This window comes from Acyrthosiphon pisum, chromosome A3, assembly GCF_005508785.2.
Source record: "Acyrthosiphon pisum isolate AL4f chromosome A3, pea_aphid_22Mar2018_4r6ur, whole genome shotgun sequence".
NCBI lineage: Eukaryota > Metazoa > Arthropoda > Insecta > Hemiptera > Aphididae > Acyrthosiphon > Acyrthosiphon pisum.
Window position 1 is genome coordinate 32,750,282 of NC_042496.1, and position 20,763 is coordinate 32,771,044.

At 27.8% G+C, this 20,763-nt stretch overlaps 1 protein-coding gene across 2 annotated transcripts in view; it reads right to left on the reverse strand.

Annotated features, from left to right (window-relative positions):
- LOC100167523 (serine/threonine-protein kinase SIK1) overlaps nt 1-20,273 on the reverse strand; it is a 29,839-nt gene extending 9,566 nt beyond the window's left edge. The window contains exons 1-7 of one of the 2 annotated variants that reach the window (XM_001945272.5): nt 19,722-20,273; nt 11,097-11,213; nt 9,684-9,747; nt 2,480-2,595; nt 2,241-2,411; nt 1,851-1,974; nt 104-306 (exon numbers count right to left, since the gene is read on the reverse strand). In XM_001945272.5, the coding sequence (XP_001945307.2) occupies nt 104-306; nt 1,851-1,974; nt 2,241-2,411; nt 2,480-2,595; nt 9,684-9,747; nt 11,097-11,213; nt 19,722-19,832 (906 nt within the window). In that variant the 5' untranslated portion in view covers nt 19,833-20,273. Of the gene's footprint in view, nt 1-103; nt 307-1,850; nt 1,975-2,240; nt 2,412-2,479; nt 2,596-9,683; nt 9,748-11,096; nt 11,214-19,721 lie in introns of those variants that run through there. The other variant, XM_016807734.2, reaches the window with a different exon arrangement.
- Between the last annotated feature and the right edge of the window lie 490 nt (nt 20,274-20,763).

Sequence of the window (20,763 nt, forward strand, 5' to 3'; positions counted from 1 at the left end):
AATAGCAAACATAATAAATAAATATTATATTACATAATAGATAAAAAAAAATGTCTATGACTATTATAACGTCCTTTATAAGTTAGAACTAAAAAAATCTAACCTGTCTAGTTCTCGTCGTATTTATATCTAAACTGCTCATGAACCGCAACACTTGATCATTAGGTTCTGCCGGCATTTCGGCGATCGTACCCGGTAGAAGTCTCGGGGCTTCTTCCAACATCCAAGGATGCCTTTTGATCTGTTCGACGGTATACCTTTTATTTGGGTCTAATATGAGCATTTTACGTATCAATGATTCACAACCTGTAAAATGCATTAATATTTAAAACCATTATTATATATTCACATTTCACGTGTTGAAATATTTAGTGCTCGGTTTTATGCCGGCTAAGCGGCCCAGCCGTTGTGTAAAATTGATCGTTCCGCCGTTGATGGCAGTGACGTCATTGCAAGTACGTCATACCACGCGGGCAGACCCGGCACGGAGTGAAAATAAAACCTGGCGTAACCACTGGATTCTTGTGTTTGAAAATTTACGACAAACCAACACAGTACACACCGCAGTTACGTCATCGCAATCATTTAATTTGACGCACAATCCACTTTTAAGTATTCCTCTGAGGCCATTGCCTTCAATTTTTCACGTCACCCACATTATAATTTAATAATTTAAATCTTTGAAAAAAATCTAACGCTTTTACTACCTATGCAAATATTCAACAGATGAGAATTTTGATTCAGAGAAATTCCGTAAATAGAAAAGACTTTCAAGAAATGTAAATAAAAATGTGGGTTTATCCTCCAACGATCCTTCGTAAACACTACAACATTTACGATATAATATTATGTTACTTTAATACTATACGTATGTATATATTATACATATATAAATACAAAACTTATGTTTATATAATATAAGAGCTAAGAGCAAATAAACAAATATTTATATGGAGCTTATAGTGTGATTTTTGTTGTATATTATAATATATATATGAGTTGTTTTCATACATGACTTAATAGTTTTCATACTGTCCTATCAATTTGTATAGCAAAATGATCAATTCAAGTTAGTATTAATCAACGCTAAGAAATGAATTTTTTATAATTATGTTGACATCAGAAACATAGAGCTTTAAATTTAACAGAAAAATAAAACAAATTAGGTACTATAATAGTAAAATTAGAGTGAAATTTGAACTTAAATTACACGACGTACGGTGTATGCATTTACCTACGATTATGACTTATACGTGTAGGTTCTACGTTTTAATATTATTTATGAGTTATAACCAACTATATTAGGTCAAACTCAAACTTTCACCTACATTTAAAATATATTTTTTATTATTTGCACCTATTTGAATATAAGAATGAAATTAAAAAATAAAATAATAGGTAGGTACCAACATACATTACCTTTTAAGAATAACAAACTAACAAGTAACGATATGAAATGTGTCAGTCAATTTAAATTTCTATAGTTTGTATTTAATGGTTAGGTACTAGGTATCATGAATGTATATTATTCCAAACGGTAAAACTGATACCTAAGTAACGTTACTGCGAGCAGTTGAAAATTGACCATGGAAAATTATGTGGCTGTTACGGACAGTGTTTTGTGGATCAATTTTAATGATTTCAAAAGATAATTTATTATATTTGCTCTATTCATTTCTAACTTGTGAATTTTTTTAATCAAGCCTAACTCAACAGTGCCATATTGAAATTTTCGTCACGCTACTCAATCGTAAAACGAATCTGAACGAATCAAAATAAAAAAACAAAGATTGCTCCGAAACAAAATTACAAGATGTTAGGTATCATTAGATAAACTTAATTTAACTAACCTGTGCTCATAAAGTATGGTATACGAAATCGTCCAGACAAAACTCTATCTCTGAGCGAATGCAACGTGCTTCCATCGAATGGTAGTGCTCCACAAACCAATACATACAAAACTACTCCCATACTCTGCAAAATATTTTTTACAAAACAAAATTATAAATATACCAAAAAACGATAAATAAATAATATTTATTAATCTAATATAGATAAAATTAAGTAACTTGTTATTACTGCAGTAATAATAATTAATACTACATGCAGTGTTAAATATTGTAACTATTAGCGATAATAATAGTGTTGTTATCAATTTTTTATTAAAATCCTCACCATGAATTTTCTGCAAGCTCCCTATATCTAGTATATTATAATTGTAAATAATTCACAACATTTACCCAAACATCAATCTCGGGACCATAATATTTTTTGCCTTCGAAAACTTCAGGAGCAGCGTAAGGGGGTGATCCACACCAAGTAGCCAACTGTTCACCAGGAGTAAAATAATTACTAAATCCAAAGTCAGCGATTTTTATATTCATATTAGCATCAAGTAGCAAATTTTCCGCCTATACAAAAATGTATTCGTTAATATTATTCTATAAATTATTTATTTTTTTATTTGACAATTTCGTACTTTTAAATCTCTGTGTACAACATGTCTGTTGTGACAATATTCAACCGCCGAGAGTATTTGCCAAAACTTTTTTCTTGCGGCTGCTTCTGTCATTCGACCGTACTTGGCAATGTAATCTAAATAAATGCAAACATTATGTAATACAAAACAAATTAAATTATCTTCAAATTTATGTATAGTAAAACTATGAAACATATTAGGTGAATATTTCTTTATTTTATCTTAAAATTGATTTAAAAACTTTATATTTCTATAAAATATTTGAATAAGTATAAAAATGATATATTGATCTAATACTAAATATTCATATATATTTATTTAATTCAAAATACAATTTGATGACTAAAAATATAGGACTTATTGATCACCAAATTTGATTTAAGACTGTATGTTTGGATATTTCATACTGAAACAGTGAACTAATATCTTTAGTGTCTATATAATATTATCAAGGTATTATGATTTGATTTATTATGTTCCTAAAATATTTCCACCTAAAATTACCCACAAATGTATGGAAAATAAATAGCAAAATACCGCATGTAATAACAATTATTGTTATTATAATAATTATAAAATAACTACATTAAAATAGTTAGAAAATGTTATATTTCCAAACCTATATATTTAAGTACCTATAAAAATCATACACATTTTAAAATATAAAAAAGAGATTTAGGTTCTATATTTTATATAATAACAACACCCTATTTAATTGATAATATATTATAATGTATTTATATTGATTTATCGGAACGGGGCGTAAAACTCCCGTAAGGAAGACAACATATCATTATAGCGTTTTGTAGAATATTATACTGAATAACTTTATTTATATTATTAATAAAATACATTCAAAAAAAATATTCAACATAAGTAGGTATTAACCGTTAAGTATACGACCGTAGTAGTATACTAGTATCTATATCGTTAAGATACTAGCCACAGTAACATGATGTCTATATGACGGTATATAGTATAATATATGTAATATAAGTACAAGCTGGTATATTTATATTAAAAATCACTTGATTCAGCTAATACAACTTCGCACTTATTTCTTTGTTTACATTTTATGACGAAAAATTCATTGTTAAAACAGTTATGTCAGCAAAGAGTTATGTCTCTATAGACTAAATGTTGAGTAGGTATACCTACATTTTAGCACAAAAAAAATGCAATTTTAGTATTATAATAGCCTACCTACCCACCTACTGTAATATGAGTATTTAAGTATTATATTATTATTTATTATATAGTATAGTACTTTTACTGCCACATACAATTACTATTGTTCTACAAACAGTAAATGTATCCATTGTGATTGTATAATAGTAATGAATATATATATTATACATAAATATGAATTTTACATTTGATTATTAAAGTATATGTAGGTACTCTCGTTTTGTATAGCGTGAGCGACTGCGGAAAACTGACAGCTAATGATGATATAAAAAGTTGTATCGCCATACTGTCAATAATATTAAGCTTAGAACTTCACTAGACTATTTCCCCGATCAATACAAAATAAAATATATATAGATAACGACTTTACTTACCTATTCCTTTTATATTTAATTTATATATATATATATTTTTTTTTTTTTTGGAAAATGCTATTGTATATACGAGATAGTAGGTAGGTATTGTACTAGTGTACTACTGTGGAAATAAATTAGAAAACAATAATATATTATCGTATTAAATATAATAACTTCTGAACCTAGCTCTGTTCTAACTGTTTTGCCCGAATAAAAAATTTTTTTAAATAGTGTTTATTTAATATTATATAAAATATACAGTTTTACATATCTTTATACATATTAATGGTAAACAAGATATTATAACAAGAATCCCTCATCTCAGTCGTTCCACTAGTAGATTCTACAGAAAATCTTACAAAACTAAATTTTATGGTTTTTGCACTCTATAAAACAGTTGATCAAATGTTATTTTTTTTTATTCACGATAAAAAAACAAAAAAAAAATAATGCGAATGAACAAATAGAAAAGTGCAGTCTTCAATATAATTTATTGACTATTGTATTTTGTAATATCGATGTTTATTCAAAATAATTTGAATATTATTTCCAAATAGTTCTATGGCCCAAAATGTTATGGCGTAGGTATTACATTTTTTGCTTCCAATAACAATAATGATCCGAAACGGCCTAAAATAAGTAACAAATCATATTATAACATGAACGGTGTATGTGGCGCAGCATATAATAAATATGATTTTTACGACAGTTTAGGAGAAAACCGAAAAGCTTGTAATAACGGTTTCGTCATTCAATATAAAAATGTAAAACTTACTACGCGTCTACACAGTAACATAATATACTTAATACTTATTACTTACATACCAACTGTTAATAATACACGTTTTAGTAACAATTGACAAGAAATTTGAAAATAATTGGTACCTATTATATGATGTACGAATTTTAACAACGGACCTATTGATAATTATATATACATAGGCGTTTTTTTGTTCATCGACGACCGTATTATCATTTTGTTTGTTCAGTTAATATTTCAAAAACTTTTAAAGAAGGTATACGATATTTTAAGTAAAATAGGTACATAAAATAAGTCTGGAAATATATTATAATATTGCAGGTTGTCTCGTTTGTTTATTCAACTTTATATGTATTCTCGTTTATCTGCCTCTCGCCTCTTGCAACTAAGTATTTGAATACTTAATGAAAATTAGTAATTAAACTTTTAAAATATTTACATAAATTACCTAGCTCTATAAATTGTCTATTTCAGGTTTTTAAGAAAACAAACATTTAAAATGTTTTATTTTGAGTTAACTAAACCAACAATTACTGTGAATTTTAATAGAAGTGACTTCGTGACTATAGAATAAGTAGGTGATAATTATCCAAAATCAAATTTAAAATGTAGCTATTAAAAAAAAAAAAAACTGATGGAGATAAACATTAAAAAACGATCTGTATAAAAATATTATATTTATAGAAGTTTATAAGTAGATACATAAACATATAGACACATAGATTATAGGTATAATCGAACAGCGCTGGTCATTTAATTGGTACGGTATGTCGGTATGGCACAATTTTCTTTCGCCTACTTACTGTACAAGATTGCCAAAAACATTCCTGCATTGACCTGCTGCAGAAATTATGCCAAAAAATCGATAACCCGTGAAAAAAATCCCTATTCTTTTGATGTTGGGGAAAATATGAAAACCATGCTGTGATTTAGATTGTAGACGATATCGTTATATATCATTAATATACCATTCGATTGGACAATAATATGATCAACAACTTAAGCGAAGTTCATGATATAAACGTCACCTTATGGCTATAATATTATAATATTCACTGTCACTCATCGGAGAAATCGGGAAGGGGAATCTCACATAATTCGAAATATATAATAATATACAAATCTCCTCCCCCAACTCTTATCCTGCAAGTGATATAGGTATATTATAGGTTGGGTGCATACAATTCAATTATGCGGGTATAAGTAGTGTTACTTTTATTTTATCATAGTTTTTTAAAAAAAAAACTGTATATAATCGTCAGTGCACCGAATAACAGCTCTGAGTATAATGTTATAGTGACTTATATAAGTTAATTTGGACAAAAATCAAAAAATAATTAATTAAATTATTATGGTAGATATCGAGTTATTTGAAAATTCGTACGTCTTCGGGAGTATCATAATATTATAATATAGGTACATACAGACGGTGGTAAGGCAGGTACTGATAATAATAGGATTTAGCGATCCTTACGCATTCTACTATAATGTGACGTACAAATAATATAATGTAATAATATAATGTTTTGGTATAATCGCGGGGGTGGCGGTGCATTTCGCGTCGTATCAGCCGCCCCTGATGACAACACTGCGCGGGACGGGAAAAACGCAACACACCAGCGGCTGTTACACTTTCAGGGGTCGACGCATTATGTACCGCTCTGCGGCGAGGGCGTACAGAGCAACCGGCAGCGGTGCGTTGAAGCCGGTCGCCACCGCTCGCACGCGATCAATAAGCTCTCTATAGTACGCGCTCTCTTTAGCTGCTGTTTCATATATACAAATAAGCTGACGGGAGGGCGGGCGGGCGCTTGCGCGCGTAAATTGTGTGTGTGCGTGTGTATGTTTGTATGTGTGTGTGTGTGTGTGTGTATACGATTGTCGCTAGATCGCTCGCTCAATCGCTCGCTGGCTGGCTGGCTGCCCAACCCTTCCGCACCGCCTTTTCGCCAAACGACGACGACGATGCGCGACCACTGCCGTAGCCCACGTTATCCGTACCAAAAGCTCTCCCGTCTTACACCTCGTCACCACCACCAACTGCGCATTTTACACTTTCACCGTGCAATTTAATATATACTATATTATATACCTATATAGTAATTCTAAAATAGTATACAGAGCGATTATTTTAACGGAACCATATTATTTTGTTTGAGCACTAGTTTTTTTTTTTTTTTTTAAATCGTTTAACAGGTACCCTATAGGTATTTATTATACTATATGTGCAAGAAAAGTAGGTAGCACAAAGTGGTTATATTTCGAAATTGGTGGAACACGACCACACGCTCGTCTATAAAATTTAAATGTTAATAAATAATAAATAAAAAAAATACTATTTCTTCAATATTTGACACAAGTGCCATGAACGTATTTAATATACTTACCTAATAATATTCACCTTCAGATTACAATAATACAATAAATATTTATGAACTATTATTAAAAAATATTATTTAAAAACCTTATTCCTGTCACTTATAGGGTGTTACCACTGGGTATCTTCCCTAATCTCATTATTCATATCATTCTTACTTGTCATATATCAAACCTACTTATTATACTAAGAACATGTATAGATTGTAGATTTCTTCAAATAATAAAAAAAAAAAAAAAATTTAAAGACCTAAAGAATCGTGGTTAAAGAAAAAGTTAAAAAAATTCAGAGTTGAGACTTTTTGACTACTTTGAACTGTAGTGCGAAAACATTTGTTCAAAAACACAAAACTTTAGACGAGAAAATAAACGTAGTTCACTGCGAAAATATCACCCTGCGCCCCTAAGCTGTTCAACCATGCAACACACGCACAATATGCGTAGGGAACTATATTAGGAGGGATGCGGGGAATACATAAATGCGTATATATATACATTTTTTTTCAGTTGTGTGAAATAGCCAAAACGAGTTAGTTTTGAGATTCCCTTTTGATGTCAAAATATATTATATTTTTTTAGTTTACGCTATATTCAACACGATAAACTGTCAACTTTTCTATTTTTTAGATAACGAATTTTATTTCAATATTATATAATAATACGTTGTATATAATATAGTCTATAGATGCCATATAACATCATATTTTATAGTGTATAATATAGTTTTTCCATTAGAATCCACGGGAAACCACAATATATGAATTCCTCAGCAATAGCTTTAACAATTTATTTTTAAATGTTGATATGGTTGAAGCCACAAAACCACATTATTGTTTTTTTATGGTATAATAGACATTTTATAATATTTGCCAACACATTTTTGGACAGGGCTCGTATTCTAATACTCAAGAAATCAGAGTATTATATTTATTAATTTTTTTACGTATCTGCAATCTACATGTGTAACATTATTGAAAAACACACATGTTATATAATATTTGATATGCACTTCTTTAAAATCAAGAAAAAAACCTTGAAAATTAGACTTACTTAATACCTATCAAAGAGCATAGGCACATGTTTTATTTTCTATTATCACTTATTTACCTGGTGAAAAAACTTCATGAGTTATATATAATAATTATATTAAGTATAGGTAGTTATAATAGGTACCTATATTAAGTTACGATTAGAAATCGAGTCTAGTTGGGTCAATACCTAATTACTTTAAGGGGGTCATTTTTCGATTAAATTATGTAGAATTTCAAAACTGTATTTGTTGATATAAAACATTGCGGTTAACCAATTAAAGTTTTATTCAAACTTATTTAAAACATAATTATGTACATTATTCGATATTATTATAGGTAGGTACTAGGTAGTATGTATTGTTACGTATTACGTATCTACTGTCTCAAGGTAGCATATTATTACAAATGTGTATTACTATCTGTCTGCCCATACATCGTTAATCTTAAAATTTAAAAGTTTAGAAACAGTTAAGTGCTTAAGTGCATACCTATAAATGTTAGAGGAGTTTCAATTTAAAAAATTATGTTGAATATGAATTGTGCATAAAACCGTAAGCTCAGAAAACTATTAATGCCACCGGGAATATCATATATTTTCAACCTCCGGGGGTTTTCCACTATAGGTACAAAAAAAATCGAAAGCAATGTTATGCATTTTAATATTTCCATGAAATAAAATTAACTTGTTAAACGTGAGTTAAATTTCAACTAAAATATAACAATTATTAAATCATAGCAGAATATTATAATATAACAGACAATAGTGATTGTTGAAATCCATGATAAAGTATATACTAGATAGTAGATAGTAGATAATAAGAAATTAAATATAAGTCTTCTTAATATTCAAGGTTTTGTTCAATAACAATTTATGGTTATTATTTTAAGCTTTCGCCTTTCGCGGTGGTTTTCCAAATACCAACTAACAATAATGATTCTGTTTTATCGTGTAAATTTTAACTAGTGTTATTTTAAAATAGTATACTAATTATGTTTACTATGATGAATACTTGAGTCATAGCATAACGAAAATACAATACTCATATTTGGCCAGGGTGGTTGAATACACCTGTTTATCAATGTATGAAACACATATACCTATTTATTATTATCAACGACTGAATGACTTAAAAAGTATACGACTAAGTAAAGTTTCTATTATATTCGTATAGTAAATACTAAAAATCTCAATACTTTATCATACTCTATTAAATTATTTGTGAACTAAAAAATGTTTGGAAAAATATATTATTAATATTTATTTTTAAAATTATGTTGTAAAATATTCAGACAAATATTAAATAATCAATATTGATTTAAATCTTTTAATCTTTATTTAATATTAATATTTATTTTAAAACATTTAAAAAAAATTATAAATATCATCCCTGTTGTTCTTACAATTTGAAAACTAATAAATAGTAATAAATTATTCATTAAAAAAAATGTATGGATGCACTATCTATTATTACTTCAAAATTATTGTTACTTACCAAATATTTCTCCTTGACTGGCATATTCCGAAATAATATATATCATATCTTTTGATTCCATAACCTATTTATAACAATAATTATTTCGTTCTAAATATACATTATTCCTCTAAATAATTAGTTGTTTAAACTCGTTCTAATTATCTTAATTATTTAACTACACCGAAAATTTGGTTTTACGAAAATGTATAACCTTTTACATATATAGGTATTATAAGTATAACTTAAGTTAAAAGTTATACATTTAAATAGGTAATTATTTGAATACTATGTATTAATTTTGAATGTTTCCAGAAGACTAATGATGTTTATCTATACAGTAATCTTCATTACTTATAAATTAAGTTTGATCTAAAATAATAAACTATCTAGTACCAGAATATCTAATAATAGTAAAATAATCATATAATATAAAATAATCCAAACAACAAATATTATATATTCAACCGCAATTTTAACGAAGTCAAAACAATCCAATTTACTTATATTAAAACATTAGTAATTGTGATTTTCACTGAATACTTTTTTCAGTCATCGACGACCCACTTACCTACATAATAAAGTTTTTTTTCTAAGAAATAAAATTATTATCTCTTATCATGAGTGTAAGATATGTTACCTACAGATTAAAATGTTGATTAATATTCAAAAGTCAAAACTTTATTAATATATATGATCATAATACTTAAATGCCAATACACCTTATATATTTATATTATATACAATTTTTAGAGAGGTATAAATAATACGTTTTTACGTGATTTAAAATCATTAGTTTAAGTAGATACGTCGATACGTCATATTATTATCTAATGAATTATTTTGGAAGTTAACTAGGTATGTAGATTGTAAATACTAAGAGTATTAATTTTTATACGAGTGTTTAGGTAAGGTTATTTGTGTATCATAACATAGTATATATGTAATAAATAATAATCAACATTTTGAATTTTTTAATATACCCCATTCAATTAAGTAATAAAAATTAATAATTTAATTTAATAATTAGAATTATAGATTTAAATATTATCATTCAACGTCTTTTATACGATATGTACTATTTTGAGTGGTTTTTTTCAGAACTTTTACAGTGATTTTTTTTTTTGGTATTTAAGACTATACTATTTTACATTTTTTTCAAACTAAATGATACATAGATAATTTTTTTTGTAAAAAAAAAATTAAAAATAAATATTATTACTTTAACGAAGTTATTGAAAATATTTTTTTTTGAACATAATATAGCACTGAGTAATAGTATTCAGTTACTTACTGTATAATTAAGTCTGTAAAAGTATAATAAGCATAGTTTTTCAATAGTCAGATACCAATATAATAAATTCAAAAATAAGGACATTTATTTGAAAACCTCACATTATTTTAAGAAATAGATTTTCATTTTATTTTACCCACTTGATATAGTTTAATGATGTGAGGATGGTCCAGCTGTTTCATAATATCTACTTCACGGTGAACCTTTTCCAAATTAACTGCATCCAATTTCCTTTTATCGATCATTTTTATAGCAACCTGAAAAAACCAAATAAAATAAGTCATCAAAATATATATATACCTATTACCCACACATTTTTCAGACAAAATATCTATCATGTATACATAGCTCGTAAAATGAAATGCCAAAAACATATTTATCAGTCTTAAACATAGATATCTTTAATTTTTTTTTAATGATGTAGGTAAGCATTATAGTTAATAACTAATATAACTAAAAAGACATAGGTAAAGGTCAGTGCTATATATTTAAAATTAAGTATGTAATTAATATACATCAAATGTATTAATACATCTATTGTCTATACATATATTAAAAAAATACCAAGGGGGTTTGAACATTCAACCTTCCTCCTGTGTACGCCTCTGCATTATCTAATTTATAGTTTATTACTAACAAAAAAATTTAAGTCAATTTAGAATTTACCAATTATTTTATCATTAACTATTATAAGTATTAACCTATAGGCTATATTACATTTTTGTTTTTACCTACCAACTTTTATATTATTTTGTACCATATTGTTTCCATACGATTCAATCATTATAAAAATATAAAATATTCATAACTAATATATTTTACGGGGTGTCGCCAATGGGCAACTTCCCCCTCCTGTAAATCAATCCCCATCACATTTACTTATTGTATAACATGTAAATACAGATTGTAAATATTATGTTTTGTTCAAAAATAAAAAAAAACTAATATATTATTAATACACAATTTTAATATAAAATAATATTTAATTTAATTCGGATACTTTATAGTTAATACATTTTAAATAACAATATACAGGGTGATTGCGAAATACCACAAGCAAAAAAAATAACACTACCTAGGTATAGATTTTATTGTTTATTGATTAATCTTATATCATGTAACTATAATATAATATATTGTATTAAACTTTTGAGCTGTAGTGTACTATTTCATTATTGAATTCTATGTTTTATTAACTAGCAAAAGTATATTATAATATCTAGTACCTATATTTTTAATTTATTTAATAAACAAATTAAAGCAAATTAAAACTTAATCATCTTCAAGCTGAGTATTTAATTAAAAATCTTAATACACTTCGGTGTTCAGACTGTATACACAAGATATGAACAATATATTAATAGATAATATTAGATTCAATGTAGTTCAAACCTCATAAATAAATACCTAGTGTGGGTTGAAATAATATCCCCACATACCTATACATATAATACACTCTGGTCTCGGTTTGTGTACGTCAACATTCCAAATAAGATAACTCTGGCATCAATACTAAAATAAAACAAAATACTTATATAAAAAATAAATGTATATTTTTAATTCTGAAAAATAAAAATGTTACTATACAAACCTCGAGGTTTAAATGACATTTAATTTAAGTAATATTCAATACATGAGTAAACGAATCAAAATCTAAAAATAAAATTATTAATTTACCGCCAAAATTTAGAATTGGCAACATTCTATTTTAGTGTTTTATAATTAAAAAAAAATTAAATTTATTGATACTTTATAGTAGTACAATTATAATTATAATGATTACGCTATACGGTTTCAATTGTCAATTTGTATTTACTATTTAGTACCTACCAAACGTTTTACGTTTATAATAATTATTATTTTTGTTTTAAATAATTCATTACATTTAAAATATACATTTTTTTTTATACCATAACTAAGACATAGAAAAAAATAAAAAATAAATTTTAATTAGTTTATGATTCAATTTAAACAATATTTTAAACAAGCCACAAGGACATATATTATACCTACATAATGTTACATTATTTTAACCTTTATGAAGAGTAGGTAATTTCCATAACTATGACGATACTAAACTGTCTCAAACATGCTAAAACCAGATTATGGTACTTACTCTCATCTTAATGTTTTTCAAATTATTTATGATATCATCCTAACCTCATCAGGTCATCATAAAAAAATGTTATACATTTCCAAATTATAAGTGATATAACTAAGAATTCATAATGATGTAAAGTAAATAATGTAGTTTGTCAAATAGCTAGAAAAATGTACAATATGCAATATAGGTTATGTATACTATACGTCTGTAACGTATACGCGTATATTGACAAACTAAAAGCTTGAACAATTCAATGAAATTCTCCGTGCACACAACCCATAACTAAAAACACCCAAACCTCATACTCTCAATTCTGTGGAATGTGGAAGTCTTATACGATACATACACGATACACATAATTCTATACACCCAAACAAATATAGTGACGATTTGGCGATTCACACAGTGCTATTATATATTTAGAAATGATTTTTATTTTTTACCACGCGTACCGCTCGAACGTACGAAATCGTAGCTTTTACGTCACTCTGGTAAGACGTCTCACGTGCAAAACGACTAGTGACGTAGATTCGATTTATTGGTGATGCAAGTTTTACCAAACCGTAATTTTTTTTAAATTATCATGAATTAAAAAAAATTATTTCACCAAATGATGATTAAAAATTCTGACATTGAATGTTGAAGTAAAAATTATGTTTATAGATACTTAATAATATTATTTGCAAGTTACAACTAAATTAGGTTTATACAATTCGCATGCTTTTGTTTCATCTAACCCCTTGACATCAATAATTACCACATTTTGAATGTTGTACACTTGTATCATTATTTTAGTTTAAGTTTTATATTATTAATCTAAACTATATTACGTTTTGTAATTTAAATAGGTATATAATATACCCAACTTATATTTTATTATATACTTAGATACCTACATTTATATTGAACTAGTAAATAAGCACCTACCTAGTATATTTATTTAATAATAAATCGAAATATGTATATATGTTAATTCATGATGATCAGATGATGATTATGATATAATAATGATATATTGAGCATTTGTTATGGTAATGGTATCAGTTAAAATAAAATATCAAATTTCTTACTTATTATTAAATAAAACTTGAATATAATTTACCATTTTATTAATTTTTCAATAGGTATAATGAAATTCTATTGTATACCCTTTTCTAAGTTTTTTTAATTGGTACGTATAACTTCAAAGATCAGAGCACAGAAAATTTATATTTGTTTTGTGCTATACATTTATACTAGATATTTTTAATCATCTACTATCCACATCATACATAAAAATATCTGTAGAGTATAGTCGTATAGGTATTAATGTATACTGTGTATAAGTAACAAAGCACTTCATAGTAAAAAGTTGTACATATAGGTACCTACATTGGGTATCTATCTTTAATCGCTTTCCACGGGGTGCCGCATCTGGGTGACTTCCCCCTCCCGTCAATCAAATCTCATCAAATTTACTTATTGTGTAACATGTAAATATAGATTATAAATATAAATATTGTATTAAAAAAAAAAATATAAAAAAAAGGTACCTATACTAATTAATATTATATACCTACCTACATTAAAACAAATCACAGAAAACCCGACTATAGTTTTAAAATTATATAACATTTTGATTTTTAAATCGGTAATACAATATTATACTATGGTATAAATTGTTCTATGTTGTATTTTTTTCATATATTACAAATGGAATAAAATTCTTAAAATAAATCTAGATAATTTATTTAGGTACTCAAATAGGCGATGAATTACAATAAATTATTATGTATGTCCGTGATCAAATATTTTGATTTGTAAAAATCGAAAGTATTAAAACCTAAAAATCAATTTACATATTTTCTATAAAAAATTATTTAATCTAAAAAGCTCATTTTCAATTCTGTGCTTTATCTTTGTTTGATACTACTATTGGTTAGGTTAGACTAACGACATCGACGGCACTTTTTAATACTTATAACACTGAGGGAACTCATGTTTACATATTACTGAAGTATACATAATTTTGTTAAGGGGTGACATAAATCCACGCCTCCCTCCCACTCGCTTAATACTTTTATCGTAATTTATAAATTTCCAAGCAAAATATAAGTTCAAGATAAAAATAAAAACAATTTTGACAAATATATAAAATATAAGACAATTTTCATTCACTTAAAACAAAATAATGCTTTGATAATTATTTGAATTTATTTCCCCTATATTAAATCTTTTAGAAAAACCTGCGTATAATGTGTAAACATTGTTTTAAAACTGTAGGCAAACATATTAATTCCACCTATTAACTGAAAAATAACAATATGAAACATATACCTAAGACTAAAAAGTCTAAAATACGTTGCAGAATAAAATTATGTTTATTACAGTTTTGTCAGGCTGAAATATTATATTCAATATACCTACAGTCATTTTTTTTCATCGTGAAACGTGGGACCGTTACCGAAAATATATATTGGGAAATACAAGTTTTTTTTTTAACATATTAGTATTTAACATTAATTTGTTAAAATTATGTGTTGTTAATACTAAAATAAAATAAAAGGCGGGTAAGTGGGTGTCACTCTGCTGTACAGTAGGTTACAAGTCAACAAGTGGGTCACTGTAATGGATGGTGTTAAATTTTAATTCAATGATATTATAATATCATTATATACGAATTCGATTCTGATCGAAGACTGTTAGTCAGCGATAGTATGATATATTACTAAGGAAATTTTATAATATTATTGTGTATAAAGTAATTTATTTAGATACCTATTTAAGTGGAACCTTGTTTTAAATTTTCAATCATTAGCTACAAATGTTGAACGTTTTATAAATTGTTAACTACAAAATTAGTTTTAAATTTTGTCAAAATTTGAACTTTAAATGCTTATAAAAAAAAATTGTGACTGTATTTTTAATATTTTTCAACTGTCGTTGTAACAATAAATTAGGCCTTGTATTAAATTGTCGAGCTTTTTGCCCAACTTATACAATTTTATTGACATTAATAGAAAAAAAAACTAACAAACTGAAAATTCCGTAAACCACTCAAAACAAGTCAAAATAATTTATCGTGTATAGAAAATGCTAATATAAATATTCAGTGTAAATTGCATGTATCAACGCGGTTATGTGTTATTATAAAGTTACACCAAAAACCAAAATCGATTGTCAAAAACCGATTTTGCGTAAAAATTACCGTTTTTCCTTTTTTTGTTTTGTTTTTCCCTGTGGTTTTGAAAACTATTGTGAATTTTAAACCTCCCAAATGCACCAACTAGATTCACATTCCCATCGAACAAGATACTGTTGAATAAAATCAAAGCAATAGAATTTAAAATTAAATTTCTATTATAAAATTTAAATTTAAAAATGTCTTGTATTTTATATAATTTTCCCTGGTTTACGATAAAGAATCATACCCTTTGCATATTTAATTTTTATTTTTTTTAAATGTCTTTATACAACCATATAGGTAAATTATAAAGAAAAAATTACTTATTTTTAGAATAAAAAATAAATTTAACAATTATTAAAGTAAAAAGTTAAACTACAATTAATATGTTTTCGGGTGTAAATAGATACCTGCTGGTTTATTTCTCTCAAAATAAGTTTCTTTTTTAGACTCTGAGCGGAGCAATGAATGTATTGATTTTACAATGTGTGTTTTTTTATTTTTTTTTATTTTTTTTTTTTTTATGGTGTCTGTCATCACCTTTTGGGATTTCAAAGTGCTTAGATTTTCTTCAACGGTATCTTTTCTAATAGGAAAGTGAATCTAGTTGGTACTTTGGGAGGTTAAAAATAAAAAATTCCCAATAATTTTCAAAAGCGCCGGGAAAAATAAAATAAATATTAAGGAAAAAAACGGGAATTTTTACGCAAAACACAGTTTTTGATAAAATCAATTTTGGTTTTAGGTGTAACTCTATAACAAATAACCCTATATTCATGAAATGTTGACTGAATGTTTATATTAGCATTTTCTATACACCATAACCTTTCAAAATATTTTGACTTATTTTGAGCAGTTTAAGCTCTTTATATACTATAAACTATAAAGAGTTAAGTTGATTAAAGTATGTTTTAATTAACTTATACCTATTTAAAATTTAAATTATAATAACCAAAGTAGATATTAAAATAGGTATACCTAACCTTTAAAAACGTAATATCACTCAAAGCTTAAATAACAAGTTTTATACATTGATTCACTATAGAAATTATTTTTGAAATGTGAATTTAATTATATGATGTAATTTGAATATGTATACACTATACAGTATACCCATTATATTTAGGTTTGTATTACCCACCTTTATTTTCTACTATAGTAACAGCTAACAAACATATTAATTTTAGATTACCTATATGCGATAGCGAGTATAATTATTGGTTGTAAAATAAAATAAAATTTTTTTTAAACACACTTTTTAGTGTTTAAAAAATGTAATTTTATGTGATACCTACCATTAACATCATCATTGCATGTAAACTTGCAACAGGAAATATTGTAAAATGTTTAAAGATTTTAAATTTTAATTATGACAAATATTTAGCTTCCACAAGGGTACTATTTTAATTAATTTATTAGTATTGTTTGAGAACTGAAATTGAATAAAAAAACATTGTTCTGGACTTTTTTTTTATGGAGAACATTATAATACACTCTTCGATGTGTACCTACCACTTAAAATCCAATAAATAGACTAATAGATGTCTATAATAACTTAATTCGTAGCTATTATTGTGTATGAATATAATAATTAATAGTACCTATATTAATTTATTTTTAAATATAAAAAAATTTATTTTAAAGATAAGACATCAAAAACTGATCTGTTAAGTCAAATAATAAATAATATTTATTTGTATAACAATAAATTACTACTCTAGTATTGATATTATATTTTATTTTTATTACTCATATATTTATTATTAAGTATCATTCATTCGTTTATTCATTAGTATTATTTAAATGTAAAATGTACACCAATATTTAATCAGATTATACATACCTGAACGTGTGTAATAAAAGTTTAAGGATTAAACTTAATTTTTTGTCAGGTGGCACTGCCAGTGGGAGCCTTCTTACTTTACAATTAATGTTCCTATGTCAAATGTTATTTTATGTCACTACACTTACTCATTATACCTGTAGTATAGATTGTAAATATATTTTTTTAAATAATAAAAAAAAGAATTGAACTGTAAATAGACATAATTAAATATATTATATTTATTTGTGTTCTGGTTGTATATTAAATCACTTTCAGCAACCACCCACGCATTTGTTATTAAAATCCCTACCTACAATTGGAACAATAAACGTAAGCATTGCGTAGTATACTATATAGTCTATAGTCTATATAATATATTCTACAGAGCATAGACTATCACTATAGTTACACACGTCGTACCTTATGCGTGCCATATGATAATAATGACTGAAACGAACCGTTTAATGACAGTAAAAATATATATAGCGAATAAAATAATAATAGTACTAATCATCGTCCACTCGCGTGTGCAATATGTGCAACGTAACGTCATATTAGCCATTAGATGGTGTATTTCACTATATATTTGTTGAAGTCTTACGGATTGTGGAAGCTCAGTGTCGTAATTAGACCATTTTTGGGGGGGAGGAGGGGGTGTTATTGGTTGTTATTATTGACCAAAAAATTCATGTCTCAATAAATAAATACTTTCTAAAACTTTTAGAGATTCCTAAAATTCTTATCCATTAACTATCCTCCCTCCCCGTTAGAACGGCACTATATGCTTTTCAGTTTTTACACCCTCTTAACTATTACATGTTTGTATATACTTATATACTATATATTATTACCAGTTACGACTTATACAAAAAAAAAATTATACATATGTTACATGCAATTAACAACATTTTCCCCAGCTCCACTTCTTATTCATAAAACATGTTTTTAACATGCAGTTAGCATTAACACACTTGTTAAGTATATAGGAGCATACATTTTTTTAAATTCATAAGTGACAAAAAAATATACGTTTAATTATCATTATATTATTGTTAACGACATTAACGTGTTACCTATCAGAGACCAGACATGGATCCAGAGCAAAGGGGGGCAACAATTTTTTTACAACACAAATACAATTATAATAAAATATTATGCTTTACTAAAAATGTTTTCATAATAGTAGGTATAGGTAATCAATGTGATCAATAAATTATTGGTTATTTAATATGTAAATCTTTGTAATGTACAACGCCCACCAATGTTTAATTGTTCACAAATATTTTGTCTTTTAGATTCTGAACGCGGAGCGTTTATTTTAGATTTGTTTTTTAACATTCTTAGATGGTAAATAGTAGATACCATGGTAAACACAGCGGATTGAAGAATATTTATAGAGACATATAGAGCATAGGATTTTAATATTCCGTTACACGGTAAATATTTTTGGGTACAATAATGTAAAATTATCCCTTTATAAACACAAGACCCTCAGCTTCTCCCCTTATCCCTCCCCCACCAAAAAAAAAAACAACGAAAAATTAAAATTGCGCCTATATAATATTTTTTGGTTACCGTCGAAACCTTTTACTCGCGATAATAATATATTGTTATCTTAATAACTAATACGGAGCAATGGCATATATATAGTGATGTGCTTATTGTCCACTTGCCTCACTTCTGACCAGTCGGTGAGTGGCCAACCGGACCTCAGCGAAGTTGCCTTTACCGATGCGCCGGTCGATGGTATAGAACCCGATAGTGTCCGGTTTGCAGTCCATCATCGCGTGTCGCCGGTAGTCTGTGGTGTGGTTCCGCAGTGCAGTTACGCCGCCCTGTTGCGGCGGACGGCGATTGGACGTTCTGTGGTCCAGGCAATACGCGACGCGAACGACGCGGCACTGGTGCTACCGCCGATGCCACGGCGATAATCCGACGCGGTCCGCATAACGGCGGTTGTTGTTATACAATATTATTGAAATATTTTTATTATTGCGGTGATAACACACCGACGGGTCCGGCCGCGCGTGTTCACGAGTATGATATCCTAATGTCGATGGTTATGATAATGTTGCCCGGCATGCGATACGGCATGAGCGGCCGATATAGGTTCGGCGGCGTCGGGACCGGGACGGGACCGTAATAATATTATGAATGCGCTGAGGCGCGGATCACCGGCAGTGCTCTGCGGTGGCCGGCTGACGCGCGCGCCGGTACCGCTTTCGCATATGCCCGTCGTCATCCCCGCCGGCGCGCGTCCGTGACGTCAAAGCGTGTCGGCTAGGCGCCGTGCGGCGGAAAGCGCAACTATAGTACGCGGCGGCGGCGGCGGCGGTCAGGTAAACGGTGTACCGTCTTCTCGGATATCCAGAAAATTGAATTATAGACACCACTTAACCGCTATTATAGGTATACGATTTATATAACCGCACCACTGAAACACTATACCAGCTGTCCGCGGTACATCGCGTGTTATAGATACCGTATTATGATAAGTGCAGCGTTTGAGCGTTATAGCGGTACAGATTGAATACCTATATCCTTTACGTCGAATCGTATTTTTACATCGAATGCTGTACCAATAAAAACCACGCGTTTAAACGGTTTAAAGTATTCTCTTCTGATGGGTTAAGGCTTTAACTGATTTCTCTGTGTCATTCTCATTTATAATACAATATTATACAAAATCATATATTATTATATATATATATAAAT